At 44.0% G+C, this 23758-nt stretch overlaps 1 protein-coding gene across 1 annotated transcript in view; it reads left to right on the forward strand.

Moving 5' to 3' along the window:
- kif6 (kinesin family member 6) overlaps nt 1-23758 on the forward strand; it is a 431738-nt gene that overhangs the window by 268794 nt on the left and 139186 nt on the right. Inside the window, exon 15 of the mRNA XM_052024853.1 lies at nt 5172-5227. Within this exon, the coding sequence (XP_051880813.1) occupies nt 5172-5227 (56 nt within the window). The remainder of the gene's footprint in view (nt 1-5171; nt 5228-23758) is intronic.

Here is a 23758-nt window from a genome sequence, read left to right on the forward strand (position 1 = left end):
ACTATTGTCACATGTACCAAAGTACAGTGAAAAACTTTGTTTTGCATGCTGTCCGTACAGATCATTTCACCACATCAGTGCATTGAGATTGTGCAAAGGAAAAGCAGTAACACAATGTAGAAACTAGTGTTACAGTTACTGAGAAAGTGCAGCGCAGGCAGACAATAAGGTGCAAGGCCATGACGAGGTTGATTGTGAGGTCAAGAGTCCATCTTGTCATGGTGCTGTCTGTGTGGAGTTTGCATGTTCACCCTGTGACCGCGTAGGTTTTCTGAGGGTGCTCTGGTTTCCTCTAACATTTCAAAGATGTGCTGGTTGACCCGTTAATTGGCCCCTGTAAATTGGCCCTAGTGTGTTGGTGAGTGGTAGAGTATGAGTGGAGTTGATGGGAATGTGGGGAGAATGAATAATGGGATGAACATAGGATTAGTGTAAATGGGTGGTTGATGGTTGGTGTGGACTCAGTGGGCTAAAGGGCCCTTTTCTCGTACTGTGCATTTCTATGACTCTTTGACTCCAAAAAGACAAATAAGTGTGTTCAGCCATGCCAACACGTAGTGCAGTAACAACTCTGCATTGTGCTCTTTTCTGATATTCAGTCCCTTCGAAGTAAATTGAACCACATATAGGGAACAGAGTACAATATACAGCTGCTCCATATTGCTTTTTGGCACATGTGAAGCTGGAAAATTTTTTGCATCACTGTACACAATGTTATGGTGCAGATTTCACATTGAGCAAGAACGCAAGAAAATAGGAGCAGGAGTAGGCCACTCAACCCCTCAAGCCTGCCCTGCCATTGAATATGGCCATGGCTGATCTATGCTGGCCTCTTCTGTGCCAGTTCCCCATAACCCTTAATTCCTCGCTCTTTCATCTCCACCTTAAATATATCTAATGATCCAACTTCCACCTTAAGGTGAGAGGGGATAAGTTCAGAGGAGATGTACGGGTCAAGTCTCTTACACAGAGAGTGGTGGGTGCCTAATGCGCTGCCAGGGGTGATGGTGGAAGCAAATACCATAGAGGCGTTTAAGAGGGTCTTAGAAAGGCACATGAATGTGCAGAGAATGGAGGGATATGGACATTATGTAGGCAGAAGGGATAAGTTTAGTTAAGCATTTAATTGCTAGTTTAATTATTTTGGCACAACAACTGTTCCTGTGCTGTACTGTTCTATGTTCTATGTTCTGTCCTTGGGGATGGAGAATTCCAGAGATTCCCTACTCTTTGAGAGAAGACCTAAGGTAAGATAAGATAAGATAAAATATCTTTATTAGTCACATGTACATCGAAACACACAGTGAAATGCATCTTTTTGCGTAGAGTGTTCTGGGGGCAGCCTGCAAGTGTCGCCACGCTTCTGCCGCCAACATAGCATGCCCACAGCTTCCTAACCCGTACGTCTTTGGAATGTGGGAGGAAACCGGAGCACCCGGAGGAAACCCACGCAGACACGGGGAGAACGTACAAACTCCTTATAGTCAGTGGCCAGAATTGAACCCAGACCTCAGTGTTAAATGACCGGTCCCTTATTTTGTAGCCATATCCCCTTATTCATGACTCTTCCAATAGCAGAAACCTTTCAGTATCCACCCTATCAAGCCCCCTTGGGATCTTATCTGTTTGACTAAGGTCACCCCCTCATTCTTCTAAACAGAGCAATCATGCAGTTGTACCAACCTTCACATGTAACCCGGACCTGCACATAATGACCTTTGCATATCAAGGTGGGAAATCCAAATTATGTGAGAATTGAACAGTTTCTTATGTTTACGCCCTGTAAAAGTCACAGGAAAATAATCATTTTTCTTTTGGGAAATAGATTCATACAACTGAAGATTGATGGAATAGACTTCACTGTCAGAGTCCTTGCAACACTTACTGTCTAGACATGAAGGCAAAGGATAGCCTCCTGGGTGAAGTCCTTACAGCTTTCCCTGCCTCCCCACTCCCACCACACTCCCCCCACCCAACTCAGAAAAGGAAAGTGAGAAGGGGTCATATTTAAAAATCAAAGTAATGCAATATTTTAGAAAATGCAGAGACTCAAAGAATATGTCTGCTGCAATGACGAATGATTTTTTCATGTTGAAAGCAGTAAATGAAAACTAATGCTTACATTAATAATGGATCAAAAAGCTGCAGTTTCTCAGGAATTTCAACAGTTTCCCACCTATGAACTGCTTAAATTAGATCCTGCCCCAGAAAGCCTAAAAATAGGTCTCAGTGCTCCCAGTGAATCCATAGTTTTCCAGGATGTCTATCCTAATGAACTGCTGGAGAAATTAAGGGGGCCCTTTTCCAAGGTTGCCGTATTTTGATTTATGTGGATCATGTTGGAATCTGTGGAGGAAGCTTGTGGTGGTCACTTGTGAATAAGAGGTTGATAATATGTTTTTTTGGTGTTACATTTAGAAAAGATTTTGTGCTTGGTGAATGTTGGAAAAATCAAAGATCAACGCAAAAAATAGAAGGGATTTAAAAAATCACATCAAAACTTATCCCTCTAATTCCTTAGATTCCCCCTAAGAAATTGCCCCAGTATCTTCTTGTTTAGCGGATTAGTTCAGACATTTATCATTCATTGGCTAAAGGAGATTTACTGTTGAATGAGCATTAAGCGAAGAATGCTCGAGGCCCTGGCAATTTGTTCCCCGCACTTGGAATCATCTGCTAATACTCATACTTAACATCAGTGTGAGACCTGGCAAAACTCGCCATCTACATTTCCAACTTTAATAACTCAACATGCTTTCATACATGTATCATGACATTGAAAATAAAATCCCTATCATGCTGGGTTTGTAAATGAATGTGGTCAGATTATCATTACCACAACTGCAACTGCATTACAACCCCAAATTAAAGTTCATTAATCACTCCCATTAAAAAAAAGTCTGCGGGAAATGCAAGATTATTTGTGTCTCATGCGAAATATGTAGTGTAATTAGAAGTTAAATCTGTCTGCGAGCTCCCGAGCTTTTGGGTAGATTGACACATGGTCCCAAAGTTTCTTTTGGATACCTCCGGCTTGGTGCCATATCTGTGCCACCTTCTGTTAGCTTTCCAGTTGTATTGTAAGGGAAAACATGTACCACCAGGCTCAAGGACAGCTTCTATCCCACTGTTATAAGACTCTTGAATCAACCTCTGATCCAATAAAGATGAATTCTTGATTTCCCAGTCTGCCTCGTCATGGCCCTTGCCTTTATTGTCTACCTGCATTGCACTCTCCCTGTAACTGTAAACCATATTCTGCATTCTGTTATTGCTTTTCCTTTTGTACTACCTCGACGTACTTATGTTTGGAATGATCTGTCTGGATGGCATGCAAAGCAAAGCTCAATACATGTGACAGTAATAAACCAATTGCCAATTACCAAAAGGAGTGAAATCTCTGTTCTCCCTTTGCAAGGAAAATGATGGCATACAGATGGGGCCAGTCATGGAGATTTCCTTTGCTACCAGTTGTTGGTCTTTAGACTTGTACGTAGACTAGCGTTTCAGCCAACTTTTCATGGCCTATGGATGCCCGTTGCCAGAGAACCAGTCCGAACCTCTGGAGTAAAGCCTAAAAATAGATTGATTCCCTAACGCCAGTGAAGCTTGGGCCAATAAGGATGGGGTCCGGAAGAGATTTCTAGTTGGCTACGCCTTAGAATAAGCAGTTGCCGGGGATACAATCAAAATGACACTCACAGGCAGTATTTCCTTTACAGTTAGGGTAACCTTCCAGTCACCTCATAGACTCTGGCAGTGTTAACACTTATGGGCCTAATCCAGTGTTGATCCTGAGATTTTCATCTTTGAAATGTTAGAGGGCAGTCCCATTTGATTACCAAACAAGCTGCTTTTTAATAAGAAAAAACAATGCTGATTTTGAGAGTTGTAATGACTTCGGCCAAGTACTTACTCATTGTTCTGGTTTTCGTTACTCTTCTAGATGGCTTTGGGGATTAGGAGGTTAGGTTTCCTTTTCCTTCTGAGCTCTCCTGTTGTTCTATGTGAAAAAAAAACTTAAGAAGTCTTCGTTTAAAAAAAAACTGTTTTAAGAGCTTCTCCATGGAGGCCCATTAGTATTCTATTGGCTGGATAAGGCACTGAAATTAATACAATTTGGAAATGTCAGCCAAGAGTTGAGTTTTTGTGAAGTGTATCTGCTTCCTACCACATAACAGCTCATCAGCAATTGAAGGTGAATAGAGGAAGTTCATAAGTGGTCCAAGCACAGTTCAAGTATGTCGATACAACAACAACTCTCACACTTAGTACAGTAAAACAGCCCTAGACACTTCGCAGGTGTGTTATCAAACAGAATTTGACACCAAGCCACATAAACACACATGAAGGTAAACTGGGTTTAAGGAGTGTCTTAAAGGAAGAGCAAGAGGTAGAGCGACAGAGAGAGAGAGAGAACTCCATAACTTAAGAGAGCTCAGGCAGCTTAAGACATGACCACCAAAGGTGGAGTGATTAAAATCTGGGATGCACAGGAGGAGGAATTGGACGAGAGCTGGAATCATAAGGCTCTCATGCTTGAGGTTGTTACAGGGACAAGAAAGGTCAATGTTACAAAGGGATTTGAAAAGACTATTAAAATGAGGTATTGCCACACTTATACCATCTACAGGCGCAGGCAAGACCTTGATTTAATCAAAACACAGAAAAGCTGTAGATAACTAATAAACTGCAAATACTACAAATGCTCAGCAGACCAGACAGCATCTGTGAAGAGAGAAACAGAGATAACATCTTAGAGCCAGGACAGCAACCTGAAACATTGACTCAGTTTCTCTTTCCACGGATGCTGCCCAACTTGCTGAGTATTTCCAGCATTTGGAGAAGACCTGGCTTTTTTTGGCTTTGGGGAGTCTTAAGTTAATGTAAGCAGGACAAAGGCTCCATGAGTTTTCTGCCATTTGTATTCAGGGATTAAGCATGATGCCATTGTCTGGAATATCAGCCACTGCATTAAAATCAAATTGAATGCAGTCCAGCAAGGGTGACGCTCCTTGCTGTCACCAAGGGAAAATATAAGGGATGAAAGTTCCTCCGAGCTGCACTTAGCTGAGTAAATAATCAAAATGGGTGAAGGTTTATCTGTAACAGTGAGTATTTACTGATCAAAGACCTTATCTTTATCTAGTCCTATTCATTTTTTTCGCTAGGTTCACAGAAGCAAAATCACTTGGAGAAAAAGTGAACCAGGCCAGGAATAAAATTAGTAAGTAAATTACATTGACACTGTAAAATATTGCAAATTGATACCTCACTGATGTGGACAGGATCACAAAAATGAAGAGGAAGAAATATACTAGGCCCTGAAAATGGATTTAAGGATCGTGGCGCATGTTTAATCTGCACATGTTCACTGTAGTGGAGGCAGTATGTAAAGTTGAGCTGGCTCCAACACATTTGTTTAAAGATTGCTGTATCATTTCTGCTGGCTGCATCCATCCACAGGGTATCCGGCACTGCAAGTAGTTATTTCTCAATATCAGATGTTACCTTTTAATGGGGAGATTTGCTGAGGTTGCAAAAAGTAGTCGGAGTCATCCGAAGACTGATATTTTGATCAGTGGTTGAAAACATGAGACCATGAACTCAAGCTTTTCTGAAAACACATTTTATCAAAGAAAAATGTAAGGAAAGAGAATTCCAGTGAAAAACACTGGAATTAAAAAATGATCAAAATTAATTGTGTTTATATCTGCCACTGAGCATTCAGTAATCATAGATCTAAGAGAAATTTTCATAGCATCTTCAGCCAATGCTTTGGACAGGCTGGGAGAGATTGGAGCGCATGGTGAGACACTGAACACAAGTAAATTAAATTGGTAAATCGGTTTATTATTGTCACATATACCAAGGTACAATGAAAAACTTTGTTTTGCATGGCATCCATACAGATCATTTCATTACAACAGTGCATTGAGGTAGTACAAGGGAAAACAGAATGCAGAATAAAGTGTTACAGTTACAGAGAAAGTGCAGTGTAGGTAGACAATAAGATGCAAGGGCTCTAATGAGGTAGTTTGTATTGGTATTGGTATTGGTATTGGTTTATTATTGTCACTTGTACCGAGGTACAGTGAAAAACTTGTCTTACAAATGGATCTTACAGGTCAATTCATTACACAGTGCAGTTACATCAAGTTAGTACAGAGCGCACTGATGTAGTACAGGTAAAAACAATAACAGTACAGAATAAAGTGTCACAGCTACAGAGAAAGTGCAGTGCAATAAGGTGCAAGGTCACAACAAGGTAGATGGTGAGGTCATGAGGTCATAGGTCATAGTCCATCTCATTGTATAAGGGAACTGTTCAATAGTCTTATCACAGTGGGGTAGAAGCTGTCCTTAAGTCTGGTGGTACATGCCCTCAGGCACCTGTATCTTCTACCCGATGGAAGAGTAGAGAAGAGAGAATGTCCCGGGTGGGTGGGGTCTTTGATTATGCTAGCTGCTTCACCAAGACAATGAGCGGTAAAGACAGAGTCCAAGGAGGAGAGACTGGTGTCTGTGATGCTCTGGGCTGTGTCCACAACTCTCTGCAGCTTCTTGCGGTCTTGGGCAGAGCAGTTGCCATACCAAGCCGTGATACATCCTGATAGGATGCTTTATATGGTGCATCAGTAAAAGTTGGTGAGAGTCAAAGGGTGACAAACCAAATTTCTTTAGCCTCCTGAGGAAGTAGAGGCGCTGGTGAGCTTTCTTGGCCATGGCATCCACATGGTTTGTCCAGGACAGGTTGTTGGTGATGTTCACTCCCGGGAACTTGAAGCTGTCAACCCTCTCGACCTCAGCACCATTGATGTAGACAGGTGTATGTACACCGCCCCCTTTCCTGAAGTCAATGACCAGCTCTTTAGTTTTGTTGACATTGAGGGAAAGGTTGTTGTCATGACACCATTCCACTAAGCTCCCTATCTCCTTCTTGTACTCCGATTCATCACTGTTTGAGATATGGCCTACAATGGTGGTATCATCTGCAAACTTGTAGATGGAGTTAGAGCAGAATCTGGCCACACAGTCATGAGTGTATAGGGTCAAGAAGTCATTTTATCGTACTAGGGGACCGTTCAATAGTCAGTGGGATAGAAACTGTCCTTGAGCCTGATGGTACGTGCCTTCAGGCTTTTGTATCTTCTGCCTGATGGGAGGGGGCAGAATAGAAAAAATCTAGGGTGGGTGGAGTCTTTGATTATGTTGACTGATTTACCAAAGCAGTGAGAAGTGTGGACAGAGTCCATGGAGGGATGGTTGGTTTCTGTGATGTGCTGAGCTGTGGCCACAACTCTCTGCAGTTTCTTTCAGTCTCGGGCACAAAAAGTCCAGGGTTGAAGTAAATGATTGTGCAGACTGTGAGCTGATAGTTCTTTCAAAGATGTCGATAGGCCAAGCTACAGAAGAAGGCTAATGTTTTACTTGATTATATTCTTGATAAGCCTCCATTCACTGTCAAGCATGGAGGATTCACCACCATTCCAACATGAAATGAGTGTTGACCTCCCTCAGTGGAGAATGTGTCAAAATGCTGCGTCTGACAACCAATGCTGCATCTGTATCAGCACGATCCTGATGCAGGGTCTCGACTTGAGATGTCTACTATCCCTTTGCCTCCACAGTTGCTACTTGACTTGCTGAGTTCTTCCAGCAGTTTGTTTTTTGAGCCAATATTCTACCTTGTAGCCCAAACAAACCATGAGTGTTGCAGGGGAAATGCTCAACTAGCGAAGGGAGGTTCCAGGGTACTAGAGTGCTCTTGGAGAATCAGTAGGATGACAGGCACTATACTTGGAGAGCAACCATTGTTCCATGTAACAGGAACCTGTCGTCCTCTCTCATCCCTTCCACATCATCAGTGTTCTTGCTTTTGCTTATCAGCCAGGCAGTCGATATTCCTGCAGCTTAGGTTGAGATCTGCAGTCTGAACCTAAGCCTTTTAAACTAGATCTGCTTGAGGTTACCCTCCACATATATCTTTATTATTATCAACTGGATGCCAGCAGCCTGCCTTCTTCTTTGCTGCATTCACTGTCGTTAATCTCTGCTTCCGTACTGTCAGCTCATTTGCTGTTCTGACACCTTTGGAGAATAGGAAAAAAGATCTCAGAACTTACTTTCTGCTCAACAAATTTCTCAGTCTTTGTTCTTTTGGTGCATGGTGGTGTCCTGTACTATGCTAATTATTCCTTTTCCCAGGATTTGGTTTCATAAAAAACAAAGTTCATTTGCTCACGGTCTCTCTTTTACTCAAAATATTTAATCAAAAAAACACAGGAACTGAAGCTAATGCCAAGTATTAAGTAAAATGTGTGCAGGTATCAATTTCATCTGCTGCCTCACCTCCAACATAATTCTTCACAAAAACCGTCAGGCAGGGAACTGACTTTTTATTCAACTATCCACCCATGACACCTTACTAATTCAACATCTTAAATGTTTATAGAACAACCTGACTTATTTAGTCAAAAATTTTTTTATTCCGTTTGTAGGGACATTGGCGTGTGGTCTATTCTCATCAGATTTGGACTGCTTTTTGATTTATTTCCAAACCTGTTCTTATCTATCAGCACTTAAGCCACATGGGGATTCTTTGAGCATTAGCTGCCGTGGCTGTTTAATGAGAGTTAATTCAATTTGCTTCTCAGCAGCCTAGGTAGGGCCACACAAACAGAGGTCTCTCACTCTCCAAAGGAATCCTTTATGATTATGTTAACACACAAGCACAGACAAAACCCAGGGAGTAGTTTTCCATATATCATGACAAATGACCTAAACAATGGAAAATCTGTTTTAAAGCAGGCACACAAGGCTGATTTTATTTAGGAGTTTAAAGTACCCCCTCAGCTGCCGTGATTTGGAAGACTTAAAAAACAGACGTCACATAGACGTTTCATCCTTTACAAGCTGCTTTCCAGTTCACGCTCCATTAAAAATGAAGTTGGATTAACATCATATTCAAATAGTTCCTTTTTAAGGCTATTCTTCACATGAGTTAGACAAAACATCATTACATAATATTTCTCCCCTTTACTGAAACTTTAATAGGAGATTGGTACCATGGTAGTCCCTATGGTAACTCTCCAAAATAGCAATCATTCATACATGAACCTAGGCAGAGTATTCCACTGTACGTCTTACAGTTGTGAGGAGGTTAACTGCTAGATCAAGTTAATCTTATTCTAATATCACTCATCATTTCATTATTTGTCTTCAGATATGGAACACAAAGTAACGTCGATTAGCAACACGCAAGGTACTGGAGGAACTCAGAGGGTCAGGCAGCATCTGTGCAGGGAGATAGACAGTCGACGTTTCAGGTCGAGACCCTCCATCTGGGCTGAGAGATAGCTAGCATAAAAAAGGGGAGGGAAGGGGAAGAGCAGGAGCCAGCAAGTCAGAGGTGGATCAAGGTGGGGAGGGGTGATTGGCAGATGGAGGTGGACGGGAAAGGGTGGAATAACGATAGGGGCTGGGAGGTGAAAGGTGGAAGCAACTAAGGGTTGCAGACGCTGGAATCTGATAGGAGAGAAGGGGGGATGTAACATTGGTTTGTATGTTAGCAACAAGCAATCTGCTGGAGGAACCTAACGGGCGTCGAGCAGTATCTGTGGGAGGAAAGGAATTGACGTTTTGGGTCGAGTCCTAATGCAGGGTTTCGACCCGAAATGTCGACAATTCCTTTCCTCCCACAGATGCTGCTCGACCTACTGAGTTCCTCCAGCAGAGTGTTTGTTGCTTCAGGTTCCAGCATCTGCAGTCTCTTGTGTCTCCATTGCTCTGTATGCTCGCTCTATCTACTACAAGTGTTGAACTGCATCTTCACCTCCGCTTTGGGGGGCATGCATCTGATCCGGTTTCAAAAAGCAAAACCTGCAGACTCACAGAACGGTTAGGGCATGAAAAAGGCCATTTGACCCACCAGGTCTGTACTTGCTCTTTCCAGCTAGTTCCACTTCCCCACCCATTCCCCAGAGCCCTGGAAATTCTTTCCTTTCAGATTCGTACCTAGCTTTCTTTTGAACGCTGCAACTGAATCTGCCTACAGTACTACTGCTGGCAATGCATTCCCGACCACGCGCTGAGTTAGAATAACTTCCCTCACATCACTTTTAGTTCTGTTTCGAATCACTTTCACAGTGTCCCCTAGTTCTTGACACATGCACCGGTGGGGACAGTTTCTCTCCATTTACCCTGTCCATGACTCCCTGAAAGTGATAACACAAGTGGATTAGGTGACAAAGGAGACATAAGGCATGCTTGCCTTCATCAGTTGGGGTATAAAAGTTGGGGAAGTCATATTGCAGCTGTATAAAACCTTAGTTAGGCCACATGTAGAGGATTGTGTGCAGTTCTGTTTGCCACCCTATAGGAAGGCTGTGGAGGCTTTGAAGAGGTTGTTGCCTGGATTGGAGAGGAGCATCTATAAGGAAAAGTTGGACAAACATGGATTCTTTTCTTTGGAGCGTCGGAGGCTGTGGGGTGATCTGATGGAAGTTTATAAAATTATGGGATGCATAGATAGGGTAAATAGTCAGGGTCTTTCTCCCAGGGTGGAAATGTCAAATACTAGAGGTCATAGGTTTAAGGTGAGAGTTGGGAAGCTTAAAGGAGACTTGCAAGGCAAGTTTTTTCACACAGAGGGTGGGAGGTGCCTGGAACATGCTGCCAGGGGAGGTGGTGGAAGCAGATATGACAGCAACATTTAAGAGATATTTAGGCAGACCCATGAACAGACAGGGAATGGAGGGATATAGACTTAAATGCAGGCAGATGGGATTAGTTTGGATTGGCATCATGGTGGGCTGAAGGGCCTGTTCCTGTGTATGTTCCATGTTCTAATCTGTAAAGCCCTCTAAAGTAGTGATCTCCACAGTTTTATCACCCTCTGAATGAAGAAATTTCTCCTCACTTCAGTCCTAAATATCTTAATTTACATCCTAAGAACATGTCCCTTTATTCTACACCACAGCCAGGGGAAACACCTTCCTTCCATCCAGTCTGTCTTGTCCTGTCAGAATTTTGAGTTTTCACTTAGATCCCTTTTCATTCCTCTGAAGTCCAGAGAATGCAAATCTAGTTGTACGAAACACTCCTCATATGACAGTGCCACAGTCCTGGGAATCTGTATGGTTGTCACCATCTCCAACTTAATCAGACCACAAGGTTGACCCTAAGCTTCCAGTTACCCTTCACTTTAATCCTCCATTGCATTTGCACTTTGACCTCTGATGGTACCTAAGGAAAACAAGATAATGTGCCTTAATGACTACAGCCCGGTGGCTCTGACATCCACCATCATACAATACTTCGAGAGGCTGGTCATAACACGCATTAACTCCAGCCTCCCAGAAAACCCTGACTAACTGTAATCCACCTACCGCCGAAACAGGTCTACGGTGGACTCCATCTCCCTGGCCCTATACTCATCTCTGGAGCATCTGGACGGTAATGACACCTACATTAGGCTATTGTATATTGACTACAGATCCGCCTTCAATACTATAATTCCAAGCAAACTCATCACCAAACTCCGAGACCTGGGACTCAACACCTCCCTCTGCAACTGGATCCTTGACTTCCTGATCAACAGACCGTAGTCAGTGAGGATCGGCAGTAACACCTCCGGCACGATTATTCTCAACACTGGTGCCCCACAAGGCTGCATCCTCAGCCCTCTGCTCTACTCCCTATACACTCATGACTGTGTGTCCAGATTCTGCTCTAACTCCATCTACAAGTTTGCAGATGATACCACCATAGTGGGCCATATCTCAAATAACGATGAGTCGGAGTACAAGAAGGAGATAGAGAGCTTAGTGACATGGTGTCATGACAACAACCTTTCCCTCAATGTCAGCAAAACAGAAGAGCTGGTCATTGACTTCAGGAAGGGGGGCGGTGCACATACTCCTGTCTAGATCAACAGTGCTGAGGTTGAGAGTCTCAAGTTGCTAGGAGTGAACATCACCAATAGCCTGTCCTGGTCCAACCATGTAGACGCTATTGGCCAAGAAAGCTCACCAGCTCCTCTCCTCCCTCAGGAGGCTAAAGAAACTTGGCATGTTCCTTTGACACTCACCAACTTTTATCGATGCACCCCAGAAAGCATCCTATCTGGATGGACCACGGCTTAGTATGGCAACTGCTCTGCCAAGGACCACAAGAAACTGCAGAGAGTTGTGACACAGCCCAGCGCATCACGGAAATCAGCCTCCCCTCCATGGACTCTGTCTACACTTCTCGCTGTCTCGGTAAAGCAGCCAACATAATCAAAGACCCCACCCACCCCGGACATTATCTCTTCTCCTCCTCTCCCATCGGGCAGAAGATACAAAAGCCTGAAAGTACGTACCACATGGCTCAAGGACAGCTTCTATCCCATTGTTACAAGACTACTGAACGGTTCCCTAGTATGATGAGATGGACTCTTGACCTCACAATCTACATTGTTGTGACTTTGCAGCTTATTGTCTACCTGCACTGCACTTTCTCTGTAGCTGTGACACTATATTCTGTATTGTTTTACCTTGTACTACCTCAATACACTGTGCAATGAATTGATCTGTATGAACGGTATGCAAGACAAGTTTTTCACTGTACCTCAGTACAAGTGACAATAATAAACCAATTCCAATTCCAATGTTATCCTCTTACACAGCGTTCCAGTGAAATTCAATTTAAACTCAAGCTACAGCAATTCAACATTGGTGTTTCACAGTTCCAACATTGTCGGTCTTTTATTTCTCTCCTATTTTCATCCACCTCCTCCGACTTATGTCTCTTCTAAACAGATCGACTGTGATTAACAATCCTTCACCATGCTTTCCCAACCAGCACTACAACTTTTTGACTGTTCCTTGTTCTGATTAAAGGTAATTGACTAAAATACTAATTTTGTTTCCCTCTCCATGGGTGCTACTGGACCTGCTGAGTCCTTCCAGTATTTTCTGTTTATACCTTAGCCAATTTATAGTGCAGGTAAATAATCTGAGGCATACATACCTGGCAACTGCATTAGATGCATGTATATTGTATATTCCCACTGCACACTGTAAATGTTTACTGTGTCTGTTAATAAGCTCATGGCAGTGTGTGCTGTTTAGTGTGAGCTGTGAAGAGCACCTACACGGGAAGTTGCTGCTCTTTTCCAAGACCTAAGACTGGCAAAGTGATGATCTCTTAATTAATCAAATTAATCAACAGTTTATTTTAGAGTGTAGCTTGTAACACTTCCGCATGTACTAAAGTGTATTAGGCTAGAAACAAGCAGGAAGTCAGCAAAGTAGGTGTCCGGAACGCACTGCCAGGAGAGGTGGAGGAGCAGATACGATGGCAATGTTGAAGAGCCATTTGCACAGGCATGTGAACAGGCAGGGGATGGATGGATATAAACCACGTGCAGACAGATGGGATTAGTTTAATTTGGCATCATGGTTGGCATCATGGGCTGAAGGCATGTTCCTGTTCTGTATGTTCTATGTTTAAGTGTTCATTCATTCCAAAGTAGGGAACATGTCAAATTGACACTGGATGTCCTTATTGTTTAGCCAGTGAGCTGCTGGTACTTTGGTTGTCCCAGAGCACCTCTTCCATTTGAAGGTTCTCAATTTGGATCTGGAAGCCTTGGGTGGCTTCCGGTGGGGCAGTGGGAATGATTGAGGGCTTGCGGGGATGATGTTGAGGACAAGGCAGCAGCAACTAACTCTGAAGCCAGGAGGAGAGGTCCTGCTCTCCTTTCAAGTGAGTAAAGCAACACTGACCTCTTCCTTGTGAGTTTCCACTTATTTCTTTGAAGACCATTGGGTTAAGCTGCCGGAGAACTGGAAGATTTAAGCAAAGTAAGTTTTGCCCAGACTTTTCCACTTTGATTTTGTGATGTGTTTTCAATGGAGTTCCAGCTGCCATTGAGCACAGAGCTGGCCTTTTTGACTTCTTGTCCATCAGGAGCTGTGGTAAGGCAGGACTGAATAGACTCCTTGGGATGTGATTCAACACACTTAACAGCAGAGTTGTGGTTGAGAGATTTTCAAGTGGGCAGCGAGTGTCTCTCTGTCCTTGATGTATTCATCTCTGTTTTTAGCTCTCAGGGTGGGGCCTTGGACATTTAGACTGTAAGTGGCTTTGAAAAGCGCTGAAGAATTCACATGTGTCGTAGCTGTCATTGAGTTGCTGAGCCTCCTGTGCTCTTTCCGTCCATCAACTGTTCTTTAGGTCATAGGTTTCTGCTGGACCTCTGCCTTCCGGTATCTGTACAGCTGTTCATTCCCCCTTACAGAATGGTCATGCTCATCAAACCAGTTCAGGTTTTTCTTGCTTAGAGAACTGAAGCTTCTCTTCACAGGTGCCAATTATGAATGACTACAGAGGAGCCTGTGGGCTGTGACTACTGTTGGCTGGGAACCGACCAGTTGCTGATGACACCCTGTCTGAGAAGAGCTGCCTTTCTGGAGTCCCTGAGAACTTTGACATTGACCTTTTTTGTTGCAGCGTTTCTGTTGACTTTGATGTTGTGAAGCAACACAAAAAGAGCTGGAGGAACTTATCAGGTCAGGCAGCTTCTGTGGAGGGAAATGGACAGTTGACATCTTGGATGGAGACCCTTCACCTGGACTGGAAAGAAAGAGGGGAGGTGGCCAGTAAACAGGTGGAGGGAAAGGGTGGAGCAAGAGCTGGCAGGTGGATCTGGGTGAGGGGCTTGATAGGCAGGTGCAGGAGGGAATGATGTCAGAAGCTAGGAGGTGATAGGTGGAAGTGACAAAGGGCTGAGGATGATGGAATCTGATAGGAGACGACGATGGGGCATGGAATAAAGGGAGGGAGGTGGGGAGGGGAACCGGTGGGAGGAGTGTGTGGGTGATGGGCAGGTGGAGAGGGTGGGGGTGGAGAAAGACACGGGGGTGATGGGGGCCAGTTGGATCAGGAGGAGAGAGAAGAAAGAAAAATAAGGGATACAGGGACAGAGGGGGAGCGGTTACCAGAAGTTTGAGAATTCTATGTTCATGCCAACCAGGTTAGAGACTGCCGAGGGAGAATATGAGGCGTTGTTCCTCTAATCTTTGTTTGGCCGTGAGCTGGCCAGGGAGGAGGCCATGGACAGACATGTCGGTGTGGGAATGGGAAGTGGAATTGAAATGGCCGGCCACTGGGAGATCCTAGCTGGCACAGCGGACGGAGCGAAGGTGCACGATGGAGCAGTCCCCCAATCTGTGTCCAGTCTCACTGATGTAGAGGAGGCCGCACCGGGAGCAACGGATGCAATAAGTAACACCAATGGATTCAGTTCCTCCAGCGCTTTTTGTGTTGCTCCAGATTCCAGCATCTTCAGTCTCTTGTGTCTCCATTTTGATGTTGTGAAGCCAAGTTAATGGATCCAATAGAGTGGATTAGGCTGTGATCAGTCCAGCAGCCTTTGAGTCACAGAGTTATACAGCACAGAAACATGCCCTTCATTGCAATTTGATTGCCGACCAAGGTGCCTATCTGAGCTACTCCCATTTCCCCTGTGTTTGGCCCATGTCCCCATAAACCTTTCCTATCCCTGTACCTGTCCAAATGCCTTTTAAATGTTTTAATTTTACCTGCCTCTACCACTTCCTCTGACAGCTTGTTCCATATACCTACCATCTTCTGTGTGAAAAAGTTGCCCCTCAGATCCCCTTTAAATTCTTCCCCTCTCACCTTAAACCTATGCCCTCTAGGTTTAGACTCCCCTATGCTGGGACAAAGGCTGTGACCATCCACCTTATTGATGCCCCTCATGGTCTTATAAGGTCACCCCTCAGCCTCCTTCGCTGCAGGGAAAACAGTCCCAGCCTATCCAGCCTCTCCCTATAACTCAACCTTCCAGTCCCAGCAACTTTCTTGTGAACCTTTTCTCTGCTGTCTTAGCCTAAAGCTTCCTATAGCTGGGCGACCAGAACTGCACACAATACTCCAAGTGTAGTCTCATGCCATCCTAACTCCTGTACTGAATGCACCGACTGATGAAGGCAAGTGTGCCATACGCCTCTTCGTCACCCTGTCTACCTGTGTTGCCACTTTCAGGGAATTATGTACCCGTATCTCTGAGTCTCTCTGTTCTGCAACACTCTCCAGGGCTCTACCATTCCTCAGTACTTGCCAGGGCATGGATGATGTCGACGTCTTTGAGATCTTTCATTCGGATGATGATATAATCTGATTGGTACCAGAGTTTGGACTGGGGGTTTTTGCCTTAGGATTTTATGCTTGTCCCTGTGATGTAACAAGGTGTTGGTTATGACAAGACAGTAGTCCAAGCATTTTAACAAGAGAAGGGCGCTGTTGGCAATAATTCCTGACCTGCTGAGTGTGTCCAGAATTTTCTGTTTTCATTTTTATTCTCTAAAAATGAGTCTCAAAACATTTAAGCAGGAGAGCTACCACTGATCAATCTACTCTGGGGAAGACTCCAACCAGAAACACATGTGGAAGCAAGTGGAGATCTAGACCCAGTTGGCACCAAGTATACTTCCCTTTTCTGTTACTTCATTTACTAAGAATTTCTAGCCTATTTTTGGGAGAGCTGTCTTGAAGAATAACTGGAACATGTTGACTTTGTGAAGTCAATTCCCAACAAACACAATGTGGGCTGCCACTCTGTGGCAATTTTGCATTGTAAGATGACACTTATAGTAGCAGTTGCTGTCTTGCCCTGCAATCACCCTTGAGCATGCTAGTTATGGTTTAAATCAAAAAGGCTGTGACTCAGTATCACGCAGCCTGTTGACAATATGTTGCAGCCTTTGTTAAAATAAAACAGACATGCAAAATAAGCTTGTGGTATTTCCACATGTACCAATCTCAAATGAATGCCTTCAAGTCTGCAAGCAGTACCTACACTACCTAAAATACTACAAGCAGTACCTAAAATACGTGGCTAAGGAGATGGTGCAGGAGAGAGGGCTTCATGTTCCTAGACAATTGGGCCTTATTCTAGGGAAGGTGGGACCTGTTCCGAAGGGACGGTTTGCACCTGAACTGGAGGGGGACTAACATACTTGTGGGTAGGTTTGCTAGTGCTGCTCCGGGGGGTTTAAACTAGATTTGTAGGGGGAGGGGAACCGGAGTGTTAGAGTAGATAGTGAGGTGGAGGAAGATAATAGACATGCAAGGACTGCAGGTATAGACAGAAACAAAAGGTTTGTACATAACAGAAATGTTCTAAGGTGCATCTATTTCAATGCAAGGAGTATTGTAGGTAAGGCAGGTGAGTTTAGGGCGTGGATTGGCACGTGGGATTACGACATTATTGCTATTAGTGAGACCTGGTTGAAGGAGGAGCAGGACTGGCAGCTTAATGTTCTGGGATTCCGTTGTTTCAGACGTGATAGAGGGGGAGGGATGAAAGGGGGAGGAGTGGCATTACTGGTCAGGGAACAGATCACAGCTGTGCGTAGACAGGACAGCCCGGAGGGCTCGTCTACAGAGGCCATATGGGTGGAGCTGAGGAACAGGAAAGGTGTGGCCACACTAATAGGGTTGTATTATAGACCGCCCAATAGTCAGAGAGAATTGGAGGAACAAATCTGTCGTGAGATAGCAGACCGATGCAAGAAACAGAAAGTTGTAATAGTAGGGGATTTTAACTTTCCACGTATTGACTGGGACTCCCACACTGTGAAAGGACTGGATGGCTTAGAATTTGTCAAATGTGTTCAGGAAAGTTTTCTAAATCAATATATAGAGGTACCAACGAGAGAGAATGCAATACTTGATCTCTTATTAGGGAACCAGACAGGTCAGGTGACAGAAGTATGCGTAGGTGAGCATTTTGGGTTCAGTGACCATAATGTCATTAGTTTCAAGTTAATTATGGATAAGGACAGGTCTGGTCCTCGGGTCGAGGTTCTAAATTGGAGAAAGGCCAATTTTGTGGAAATGAGAGAGGATCTAGGAAAAGTGGATTGGGATAAGTTGTTTTCTGGCAAGGATGTGTTCAGTAAGTGGAAGGCCTTCAAAGGTGAAATTTTGAGAGTACAGAGTTTGCATGTTCCTGCCAGGATTAAAGGCAAAGTTAACAAGCATAGAGAACCTTGGTTTTCAAAAGATATTGGTGCTCTCGTTAAGAAAAAGAGAGAGGTGTATAGCAGGTATAGGCAACTAGGAAGAAATGAGGTACTTGAAGAGTATAGAAAATGTAAGAAAATACTAAAATAGGAAATCAGGGAGGCAAAAAGATGACATGAGGCTGCTTTGGCAGAAATGTAAAGGTAAACCCAAAGGGTTTCTACAAGTATATGAAGAGTAAAAGGGTAGTAAGGGACAAAATTGGTCCCCTAGAAGATCAGAGTGGACGTCTATGTGTGGAGCCTCAGGGGATGGGGGAGATCTTAAACAGATTTTTTGCATCAGTATTTACTCAAGAAATGGGCATAGAGGATATGGAAGGAAGGGAAACAAGCAGTACGGTCATGGAACATATAGAGATTAAAGAGGAGGAGGTGCTTGCTGCTTTACAGCAAATAAAGGTAGATAAATCCTCCGGGCCTGACAAGATATTTCCTTGGACCTTGAGAGAGACTGGTGTAGAAATTGCAGGGGCCCTGGCAGATATATTTAAAATGTCCTTAGCCACGGGTGCGGTGCCGGAGGACTGGAGGGTAGCTCACGTTGTTCCGTTGTTTAAAAAAGGCTCTAAAAGTAAACCAGGTAATTACAGGCCGGTGAGCCTGACATCAGTAGTAGGTAAATTATTGGAAGGTATTCTGAGAGATCGGATATACAAGTATTTGGACAGCCAAGGGCTGATTAAGGATAGTCAGCATGGCTTTGTGCGTGGTAGATCGTGTTTAACAAATCTTGTAGAGTTTTTTGAGGAGGTTACCAAGAAAGTAGATGAAGGAAAGGCAGTGGATGTTGTCTACATGGACTTTAGTAAGGCCTTTGACAAGGTCCCACATGGGAGGTTAATTCATAAGGTTCAGTCACTAGGTATCCATGGAAAGGTTGTAAACTGGATTCGAAATTGGCTGTGTGGGAGAAGACAGAGAGTGGTAGTAGATGATTGTTTCTCAGACTGGAGGCCTGTGACTAGTGGTGCGCCTCAGGGATCTGTGCTGGGGCCATTGTTGTTTGTTGTCTACATCAATGATCTAGATGATAATGTGGTAAATTGGATCAGCAAGTTTGCTGATGACACTAAGATTGGAGGCGTAGTGGACAGCGAGGAAGGATTTCAAAGCTTGCAACCAACTGGAAGAATGGGCCAGAAAATAACAGATGGAATTTAATGCAGACAAGTGTGAGGTGTTGCATTTTGGAAGGACAAATCAAGGTAGGACATACACAGTAAATGGTAGGGCACTGGGGAGTGCAGAGGAACAAAGGGATCTGGGAGTTCAGATACATAATTCCCTGAAAGTGGCATCACAGGTAGACAGGGTTGTAAAGAAGGCTTTTGGCATCCTGGCATTCATAAATCAAAGTATTGAGTATAGGAGTTGGGATGTTATGGTAAGGTTGTATAAGTCACTGGTGAGGCCAAATTTGGAGTATTGTGTGCAGTTCTGGTCACCTAACTATAGGAAGGATATCAGTAAGATTGAAAGAGTGCAGAGAACATTTACTAGAATGTGGCCGGGTCTTCAGGAGCTGAGTTACAAGGAAAGGTTGAACAGGTTAGGACTTTATTCCTTGAAGCGTAGAAGAATGAGGGGAGATTTGATAGAGGTTTACAAAATTATAAGGGGCATAGACAGAGTTAATGCGAGTAGGCTCTTTCCACCTAGATTAGGAGAGATAAGTATGAGAGGACATGGCTTTAGGGTGACAGGGGAAAGGTTTAGGGGGAAGATTAGGGGGAACTTCTTCATTCAGAGAGTGGTGGGAGTGTGGAACGGGCTGCCACCTGATGTAGTAAATGCGGGCTCACTGTTAAGCTTTAAGAATAAATTGGATAGATATATGGAAAGGAGAGGTCTGGAGGGTTATGGACTGGGTGCAGGGAAGTGGGACTAGCGGAATAACGTTTCAGTACAGACTAGAAGGGTCAAATGGCCTGTTTTCTGTGCTGTATTGTTCTATGGTTCTATGGTTCTAGTGACGAACTTGAACTATTGATCAATTGCACTACCTCGGTTGGTTACCGGAATCATTTTATTTGTGCAGCAACATTAAGTGTTTATGAACCCAGGAGTCTGCAAAAGATACCCTCTTTACTACAGAGATATTTACCTAAATTTCCTTGCTGTGCTTTATTGAACCGTTACATCTTTAAAAAAAAATATTCCCTGACCTTTTAACATAGATACACTGTTCTCTGGGAATTTCATGTGTATTTGCATTGGTGAAAAATGATCATGGAAGTGGTGCAAGCAGATAAACCAGCAGGAATCTTCTGAGTGCCACTGTAATTAGATTAGAACATAGAACAGTAATACTCGTAATATTGGTAATGTTATACTGAGAGGCAGTGAAAAGCTTTTGTTTCCGTGCCATCCAGACAGATTATGCCATACATAATTACAATGAGGTAGTAAAGAGAAAATAGAATTCAGAATATAGTGTTACAGTTACAGAGAAAGTGCAGTGTAGGTAGACAAATAAAGTGCAGGGGCCAGGACAAGGTAGATTGGGAGTTCAAGAGTTCATCTTTTAATTTATGAGAGGTCCGTTCAAGAGTCTGATAACAGTGGGACAGAAGCTGTCCTTGATTCCGGTGGTTCACACACTCAGGCTTTTGTATCCATTGGCCGACGAGGGAGGGGAGAAGTGAGAATGACCGGGGTGGGTGGGGTCCTTGATTATGTTGGCTGCTTTCCCGAGGCAGCGGGAAGTGTAGACAGACTCCCTGGAGAGGAGACTGGGTTTCGTGGTGGACTTGGCTGTGTTCACAACTCTGCAATTTCTTGTGGTCTTGGGCAGAGAGTTGCCATACCAAGCTGTGATGTATCTGTGTAGGATGCCTTCTATGGTGCATCTATAAAAATTGGTAAGAGTCATCAGGGACGTGCCAAATTTCCTTAGCCTTCTGAGGAAGTAAAGTAAAGATGTGTTGGTGAGCTTTCTTTGCTGTTGCATCCATGTGGCTGGAACAGGACAAGTTGTTGGTGATATTTACACTGAAGAAACAACACAGGAACAGGCCCCTCAGCCTACAATATCTATGCTGACCATGATGCCGTCTTAAACTAAACCTATCTGCCTGCACATGACCCATATCCCTCCACTCCCTGCATGTTCATGTGCCTGTCTAAATGCCTCTTAAACACCACAGTCATATCTGCTTCCACCACCTCCCCTGGCAGCATGTTCCAGGCACCCACCACTCTGTGTAAAAAACTTGCCCTGCACATCTCCCTTAAACTTTCCCCCTTTCACCTTAAAGCTATGCCCTCTAGTATTTGACATTTCTACCCTGCGAAAGCGACTCTGACTATCTACCCAATCTATGCATAATTTTATAAACTTCTGGCATTTCTCCTCTCAGCCTCCAATGCTCCAGAGAAACAATCCAAGTTTGTCCAACCGCCCCTTACAGCTAATACCCTCTAACTTCGCTGATGACCTCACTGTTGTTGGCAGAATCTCAGATGGCGATGAGGAGGTGTACAGGAGTGAGATAGATCGGCTGGTTGAGTGGTGTCACAACAACAACCTCGCTCTCAACCTCAGCACGACCAAGGAATTGATTGTGGACTTCAGGAGGAGGCGGTCAGGAGAACTCACCAGTATGCATTGAGGGGACAGTAGTGGAAAGGGTGAGAGCCTTCAAGTTCCTGGGTGTCAAAATCTCAGAGGATCTATCTTGGGTTGATGCAATCACGAAGAAGGCATGCCAGCAGCTCTACTTCATTAGGAGTTTGAGGTGATTTGTTATGTCACCAAAGACTCTTGAAAATTTCTACAGATGTACAGTGGAGAGCATTCTGACTGGTTGCTTCACTGCTTGGTGTAGAGGCTCCAATGCGCAGGATCAAAAGAGGCTGCAGAGGGTTGTAGCCTCAGCCAGCTCTATCATGGGCACCTTCAAGAGGCTATGCCTCAAGAAGGCGGCATCCATCATTAAGGACACTCACCATCCAGGACGTGCCCTCTTCTCATTACTACCAACAGGGAGGAGGTACAGGAGCCTGAAGACCCACACTCACAATTCAGGAACAGCTTCTTCCCCTCCGCCATCAGGTTTCTGAAAGGTCCATGAACCCATGAACACCACCTCGTTATTCCTCTTTTGCACTATTTACTTATTCTTATAACTTAGAAACTTTTATGTCTTGCACTGTACTGCTGCTGCAAAGCAACAAATTTCACAACATGTCAGTGATAATAAACCTGATTCAGATTCTGATAAGCCAGGCAGCATCCTACAGAACCTCTTCCGCACCCTCTCCAAAGCCTCCACATCCTTCCTATAATGGGACGACTAGAACTGCACAGAATACTCCAAGTGTGGCCTAACTAAATTTTTATATGGCTGCAACATGACTTCCCGATTCTTATACTCAGTGGCCAGACCAATAAAGGCAAGCATGCCATACGCCTTCTTTATCACCCTATCTACTTGCATGGCCACTTTCAGGGAGCTATGGACTTGGACCCCAAGATCCCTTTGTACATCAGTGCTGCTAAGGGTCCTGCCATTTACTGATAGTTTTGATAATTCTACTCCAATCACTGGGATACACTGTAAGCCAAGAACATTGTTTGGCATTGCATATCATCTAACCAATACTAATATTTATGAATATCCTAGTGCTCAGTGAATATGAATATTCATAAATATAAACTGGAGGTGAAAGATTCACTCATTTGATCTCCAAGCCCTCCTGAGGAGAAACTTTAAAGGCAGGATGCACAGACTGCAAGGATTAATGAAGATTACAGCAAAGATTATGATTAATGTTCCCAGAAATATCATCCCTGCCACCCAGAAAGGGTATAAGTGTTAACTAGTCTGTTTTAGGGGCTGAAGAGCAATGCAGTGAGAAATTCCACATCCTCAGCAGAGTAGTTTGACCGACAGAGGCTGAGGGGAGACCTGATAGAGGTTTATAAAATTATGAGGGGCATAGATAGGGTAGATAGTGAAAGAGTTTTTCTCCCCAGGGTAGAAATATCAAATAATAGAGGATGTAGCTTTAAGGTTAGAGGGGGAAAGTTTAAAGGAGATGTGTGGGGTGGGTTTTTTTTTCCACACAGAGGGTGGTAGGTGTCTGGATCACGCCGTCAGGGTTGGTGGTTGGAAACGGACACAATAGTGGCATTTCTCTTATTTAGACAGGCACAGGAATAGGCAGTGAATGGAGGGATATGGATCATGTGCAGGCAGATTGGTTTGGTTTAATTTGGCATCATGGTCGGCACATACATGGTGGACCAGAGGGCCTGTTCCTGTGCTGTACTGTATTATATGTTCTACAGCATCAGTTATACAGCAGAATGAAAAGGAGGAGACCATTTCTCAGAATGCCATGCCAATGGAATATAGGAAGTGACATAGGCATCCTCCCTGCCCCCTCCCCACCAGGGGCCAGCTGCTGGGTGACTAACATCCCATGGGTCTTCTGAGTAGCACAAGGAAATCATCATTTCCCACAGTCCTGGCCTTCAGGAAATACCTCAGGGAAGCATGAGATTACATACCAGGCTTGTCACTGGGCATCTCTGAAACTGTGTGAGGGAACCTGAAACATTCCCTGCTTCATTCCTGTGAGCAACCATCAGAAACAAACTTCAATGTCTTAGCATGATGCGCAAAAATCACTTTAAAAATAAACCCAGCTTT

Source organism: Pristis pectinata, chromosome 10, assembly GCF_009764475.1.
Source record: "Pristis pectinata isolate sPriPec2 chromosome 10, sPriPec2.1.pri, whole genome shotgun sequence".
Taxonomy (NCBI): domain Eukaryota; kingdom Metazoa; phylum Chordata; class Chondrichthyes; order Rhinopristiformes; family Pristidae; genus Pristis; species Pristis pectinata.